Genomic DNA, 6,764 nt, shown 5'->3' with positions numbered 1-6,764 from the left:
AAATTAGGATGTTACACACCAAGCCATATCTCTTGTAGCTTGGGATGATCTCCAAGCTCCAAATTTCTCCCATGGTAAACAGAATTCTATGTCATCAAGACAATTGACACATCAAACTTTTTTCAGAGTGTATATGATTTCTCTATAGCTATAATTTTTATCCTTATAATTGTAAAGGAAAATTAAAATAGGAGCGAAGTAATTATAAATTAGAACTAAAATTAGAAAAAACATAATCATCGGCCCCTATAGTTTTATCGGGTTTTGTCTTTTGTCCCTATAGTTTTTTCCATAATGTTTTCAGTATCTAAAATTTCAGCAAGATTGGTGACGTTTTTTATTTAGGTCCCCAATATTTTAGTGTTTTTTTAGTGGTTTTAACTTTTAATCCTTATATAAGGATTGAAAATACTATAAAAAATTATAGGGACTAAAAATAAAATTTGATAAATATAAGGATCAATGATTATGTTTACCCATTATTTTACTTAATGGTTAAATGAACATGATCCAATAACCCTCTAGTTTAAATTATCACTCTAGTTTAAATGAACATGATCCAATAACTATTGATCTGTTTCTCAATTGAAAGGTGCATGTGGCTCATAGATAAATTTTGATTAGTGATTTTTTTCCTTTAGTAAATGAGACACAATGGAACAAAAAATGCTAGCTGTTGAAATCATGCTTTTCTTTTGCTAAAAATGGACCATGTTTTTCTTTCATATAATGTGTGAGTGTAATGGAAATAATATAGATATTTGATTTATAAAGCAATCATAAACATTAACAATGAAAGAAATACCAAACATATCAAATTTACTAGTCATTATTAGAAATCTATTTGAGAAAAAAATTCTTGTGTAAGTTCTAATAAAAAAGTTAATGAAAATTCTGCTCTTGTGTGCATGTAAACTATTTTATGATCTCTAATAATAGTGTAAGAAATTCTCTAAATAAAAGTGAAGGAAAAAATAATTGGAAAGGAATATATACAGAAACTTTAAAGTAATAAATTATTGTGCACCTTATCCATGAAAATCTTTTGGATTGTAGCATTTATATCATCTTCCCATACCAATTATCCCCCTTTTCTCCTTTAAAACTTACTCCAACTTTTTTCAAGATTGGTGTGCTTGCACTCTTATTAGAGAACTTTTTCAACTTAGGGCAGTCTCTGACTATCACACTTTCAAGAGATGGAAACCTAAAGACAACACTGTTCATGGAATTGCAGAAACTAGTGAGTACTATTAGAGATACAAGTTCTAAAGTTTTTAATTTGACAAAAACAATCTCATCTTCTTTGTTTTCTTCATTCTCTTCCACTGTCACAAGTTCTTCCATCATTATACATTCATCAACCTTCATTGTGGTAAGTTAAACCATGGATTTTGTAGTTGATGGTGCCATCAAATTTTTAATCTTTTGCAATAGCTAACTTCCAAATGTCTCAAGCAAGTGAATGATATGGAAGAAGGCAGTAATGTTATCACATGGCTAGATGCAAATAACTTCAGCAGCTCAACCCTTTGAAGAATGGGGTCATTTTCAGTTCCTAAATTCAAAGGAAGATTTGAATAAAATAATCTCAATTCCTTTAGTTGTACAACCATTCCAATTTTTTAAAGGGAAATATTGTTTCCTTTAGGCAGCACCTCTTTGATGGAAGAATTAGACAAACCTAGGATTTCTAGATTAGGACATCTATCAAGAAGCCAAAAGAGAATTTCAATATTGCTTAATTTTCTAAGCTGAAGTTTTTTTATATTTTGCATTTGATAAACATTATTGCCAATGGAGTTTTGCAACCACTTCATTTCTTTTCGACCCATTTCTAGTGCTTCCAACATGGATATCACCTAAAAATCATATTGAGAAAGTATAACTTTAGAAAAACATACAATGACATATAAGATATATTTGGTGTGGTTGTAAAGAGGTGTAATGGTTTGCAGAGAATCCTAAGTTCATACACATTCAATTTTGTAGAATCATGTATTATGAAAAGAACATGACACAAGTGTGTGTAAAGATGCATTGATTTTAGAAAAAAAATGTATATAATTTAAGAGGTAATGTCAATTATGTTGTTATTGTACCTTGAGTAAAGCAGAGAGAACTGATTGCCCTTTTAAATGTGATGTTGTTTCCATGCTAAATGCTTCCAACTTTTCACAACATTATAGAGACTATAAAGTCAATACTTGGAACTTTATAGTGTGTGTTCCCTGATAGAAAGACTTTAGTTCTGGTAAATCTTTTAATAAAAGTGAGGTTAACTTAGGAAACTTAAATATAAAGTTGCTTTTGTTTGATGCATCATCCTTGGCTACAATATCCTTAATCAACTTACAATTTGATATGTTAAACATCTCTAGTTTTAGAAGATTAGTGGCAACGGAAAAAGGGAATAAATACTCTAATTAGCTTGGGCATCCATAGATATGAACATCTTGCAGATTTTTGAAGTCAAGAATTCCTTGAGGATTTTTATTCCAAACATGTTTCAACATAGGGAGATTAAAGAGATAGATCGCAAGCATGTATCATTCCCATCACTTTTTTGTGGAGTAGGCTAGAGGTCAAAAATCTCTTCAATTAATTTGCAACACCAAACATTCAATCTATCAAGATGAGGAAATCTTCCCACCATGTAAGGAGGGAAAATAGAGACAAGTTTGTCGCAATGATTGATAACCAAAGATTCTAGATTGCCAAAGGAACGTAGGGCAGCTTGGGGATGCCATATAGTTTTTAGCTCCTCCATGTTGGTAATTTCAAATTTCCTCAATTGTGAAAAGACATCAACCTCCTATGCATGGACCAAAGTTGTCATTTTGTAACCAAATTTATATAAGGAAAAAAAAAGAAGCAATGCCCAGTTTTGTGCCTAATCCATTCACATGCAATGTATACTTACCTTACTAATGTCTGTTAGGTTAAATATATCCTTCATGCTTCTACATCTTGTAACAATAAGGCTTTGCAATTTCATCAAACTCCCAACCATTGATAGTGAAAACAAATATTTTAAATTACCACTACAATTGTCAACCTTCAATTTTGTTAGATTTTGGAAGCAGGGACTTGGCAAAGGTTGGTTACCCCATACCTTCTTGATGTTGATTGAAGACAACTCCAAGCTCTCTATGTTGGGAAGTGAAATCTACAAGAACAAAAAAAAATATATTGCAATCTCTAAAAGCACTAAAAATATAATTTACGCAAATTAAATTTAATAAGAGTAAACTTCCAAAATCCAAGCCATCTTCATTTACCTGAGTATATAATTTAAAATATAATTCCTAACATTTCATACCTTTGCGTTAAAGAATGGAACCATCTTGTCATGAACGTAGAAACAAGTCAATGCTGGTAAAGATTGCAACGTCAAAGAGCGCAATTGAGGCAACTCAATGCTATCTTCTTTTACATCATTGCTAGTATTCTCTAGTCCTTCTATAAAAACAATATCCTCCAAAGAATCACATTGAGAAACTTCAATTATTTCAAGCTTTGCAAGAAGTCTAATAATGTAAAATGAGAAGAGATATTTCAATTGAAAACAAATTTTAATCTTGATGGTTTTTAAACTACGAAAAGAGGCATCTGTGAGTTGGCAATTGCATATTTTCTCTATGCTTTCTAGTTTGTACAAATACATTGACTCCAAATTGGGAAAAGCTGATGCTTGATATTGCCACTCTGTTGAGTAGATTATATACTGGATTTCAAAGCTCTTGTTGCCTCATACTTAGTAGGAATCTCTCCATGTTCCAACAAAATCATGTTGGAGTCTCCAATCATAATTTTGTAATTTTCTAATTTATCAAAGAACAAGCTTCGTGGCAAAGCTATGATATCCGGTATATGTATGTCCAAACTTCTCAATTATTGAAGATAACTCAATTCATTAAGAGAAGCAATTTTATTATTGAATGTTTTCCCCTCAACACCCCATTGAATCAAGCTATTTCCCATATACAACTCCTCCAACCTATTCAACTTTGACATCACATTAGATGGAATCACTTTAAGTTGGGCACAATTACTAATGTCAAACAATTGTAGCTTATCCAACTGCCTTATTTCACTTGGTAAAAATTTAAACCAAGATCTTGAAAGACTAAGAATTCTTAAATTCCCCAACTCTCCAATGGTAGATATGTTGTCACCCAACATGCAGTGCTCCAAACAAAGCATTCTAAGCTTTTGTAAGCACTTAATTGAGGAAGGAAAGTGTGATAGATCCATACCATTCAATATCAATACTTTCAATTCTCCCATTCTATCAAAAAGTTTTGTTGGTATTTTCAAGGAAGGATCTTTACATTCAAGATGGAAGACTTGGAGACTAGGGCAATTCATCACTTTTGGAATCTCATCAATGAAATCACAATGGTGCAATAAGATAGAGATGTACCTTTCAAAGCTATTGTTGTCAGGCTAATGATCGAGTTTGCCATATTTTTGTATGAACACATTTTGTTCCTTAGATGCTATTGATAGGGCAGCATCACGAATCATATCATGTATAGTGACACAATCATAGGAGGTGATATTCATCAACAAACTTGAGTCTTTTAACTTGTTGATCAAAGTATTTGTTCTATCTCAGGCTTCTTTTACTGAGTTGACTCCTTGAAATATGCCCAAGCCAATGCAATATTTTACTAAATCCATAATTGAAGGATGCCCACCCATACAAGCACAAAGTAAGAAAATAGACTTGAGTTCTTCACTTTTCAGTTGCTCATAACTTAACTTTGTAGAAAACTCCACAGGCTCTAGTACTCCATTCACTTCGATTTATTGTAGTGCATTTTCCCATGCAAATTTGTGTTGATTTTTCTTTAAAGCCTTTCCAGCTGCAACTATTGCTTAGGGTAGGTCTGCACATTTCTTCACAATTTTAGTTGCTAATGATTTCAACTCTAAATCTTGATTAGTTATTCCAGCTACCTTGTCAAACAACTTCTTTGACTCCTTTTGCTTTATGACTTCCAAAGGGAAAATTGAATCCTTAGCATTCATTTCGCTCAACAACACATCTTTGCTTCGAGAGGTCAACAAAATTTTGCAACTTTTGGAATCACTAGAGGACTTCCTTTCTTTCAATGAGTTGCTATCATCATCATCCTTAAACTGAATACCCAACATATTCAAGTCCAATCCAGCCCAAAGATCGTCAAAAATGAGGAGGGCATTCTCCTTCTCTTTCTTCGACCTTTGTTGCAAACGACCTGCTCTTCCAATCTCACTTTCATCATCTAATCTCAACCCCAACATGTCTGCCATTTCTCCTTGAATCTTTCTTACATCAGGAGTGATTGTTATATTTACCATAATCACAAGATTGAATAGCTTTTTTGCTTTAGCTTTCCTTGCAATTGCTTTAACTAATGTGGTTTTGCCAACACCTCCCTGCTCATAGATACCAATCATTTTAGATTTGGGATCTCTCAGGGAATTCATAACCTCCTCCGTAATAGCTTTTCTTGAGCTAAATGATTCATACCCATCGTCAGAAAGAGCAACATCTATTGCTTCTGGCTCCGAACGATGAGAAATTGTAGTGAAGTTCTTATGTTGAAGCAGCTCAACGCACTGTGGAATCATCTTCTTCGCTTTTCTACCAAGCTGATGCCTTAACTTCAAGTTGGGAAAACCAGTAGAGCACCCGGTCTTCAGATGGCCTTCATCTTCCAGAAACACATCAATTTCAGTGATTTTCTCATCCACCTTCGTCAGCCAGCTGGTAACACGTTCTTGAATATTCTCCCCCTTTCGCTCAGCTTCTTGAACTCGATCATTCATACTCTGCTTTTCAACTTTCACCCTTTGAACATGTTCTTTCAGCTTTTCAACATTGCTTCTGTAGCTGCAAAGGTAAGCCACATGACGTCGAACACGTGGCACCAAGACATCCAATGCTTTCCCAAATAAGGCCGCAAGAAACTGCATTTTGTTTTTTTTTTTTTTTTATAGTTTTTTTTGGGATTTTTCTTCTGGTATATACTATAACAACTTTTTCTGAGGTAGGAAAAGTAAACAGAAAACAAGATGAGCCACAACGTACAGCTCCTCAACAAAGATGAACAAACAAGCGAACAAAGAAAGAAAAGGAAATGAAATTCCAGCGGTTGCCAAAGGTGTGATTGAGTGAAGTCACTGAGCAAGTACGTAGAGCTCAGAAGAGAAATGGAAGGAGGTGATCAAACCGACGAAGCCAGTGATTAAAGCAAGCAATACGAAGTCGTGAGGACCGTAAGGTGCGTGAAAGCATGAATATCGATCAGGTTGGGTCATTGCAAATAGATGGATAGATATATGTATAAGTGTTTGTATGTATGTATGTTACATGGAACGAATATTTTTAATTGACCTGTGTTCTTGAGTTTCTTTTTTTCTCTTTTTTCTAATTGCCAGCTTAGCTCCCACTATTCTTTGAAATTACAGTAATATGTTATTAGTTTAGTCATTCGTACAATATATGAATCAATTTTGAAATAGTTTTCCTTAATTTATTTAATTTTATGTTGAAATAAAATTAGAATATAACATTCGTTTATTTATCTATAATTTATATTAGTTTTTCAAATATATTATTTGTTTAAACTGAAAATATTAAACGTTGTTACAAAAAATATTAAATTTAAAATTATTATTTAATAACGATTATAATATTAAAAAATAAAATCTGTAAGAAAATTATTTTCGGAACTTGAAATTGAAATTTTAGAAAATAATTTTAAATTTAA

The 6,764-nt window shown here is 32.7% G+C and overlaps 1 protein-coding gene and 1 long non-coding RNA gene across 3 annotated transcripts; one reads left to right on the top strand and one right to left on the bottom strand.

Moving 5' to 3' along the window:
• Positions 1-2,322: 2,322 nt before the first annotated feature.
• LOC129289543 (disease resistance protein At4g27190-like) lies at positions 2,323-5,967 on the bottom strand. 2 transcript variants are annotated; one of them, XM_054926321.1, is made up of 4 exons: positions 4,427-5,967; positions 3,323-3,462; positions 3,116-3,169; positions 2,323-2,815 (listed from the first exon to the last, which is right to left on the bottom strand). In XM_054926321.1, exon 1 carries the CDS (start codon positions 5,965-5,967, stop codon positions 4,885-4,887), a length of 1,083 nt encoding a protein of 360 aa, XP_054782296.1. In that variant the 3' UTR covers positions 2,323-2,815; positions 3,116-3,169; positions 3,323-3,462; positions 4,427-4,884. The 2 variants fall into 2 exon arrangements, with proteins under 2 accessions (XP_054782296.1, XP_054782295.1); XM_054926320.1 differs by having other exon boundaries at positions 2,323-3,169.
• LOC129289544 (uncharacterized) lies at positions 5,013-6,383 on the top strand. Its single transcript, XR_008588153.1, has 2 exons — positions 5,013-5,761; positions 5,863-6,383. It is a non-coding gene; the product is annotated as an uncharacterized LOC129289544 (long non-coding RNA).
• Positions 6,384-6,764: the final 381 nt, after the last annotated feature.

This window comes from Prosopis cineraria, unplaced genomic scaffold, assembly GCF_029017545.1.
Source record: "Prosopis cineraria cultivar Desert tree isolate PC_DT_omini unplaced genomic scaffold, ASM2901754v1 PC12, whole genome shotgun sequence".
Taxonomy (NCBI): Eukaryota; Viridiplantae; Streptophyta; class Magnoliopsida; order Fabales; family Fabaceae; genus Prosopis; species Prosopis cineraria.
Note: the sequence above shows the minus strand (reverse complement) of the source record. Positions and strands in the feature narration are given on the sequence as shown.

Excerpts from the sequence above, each read along its gene's own strand:
- LOC129289543 (XM_054926320.1), bottom strand. The coding sequence starts at position 5,967 with ATGCAGTTTCTTGCGGCCTTATTTGGGAAAGCATTGGATGTCTTGGTG.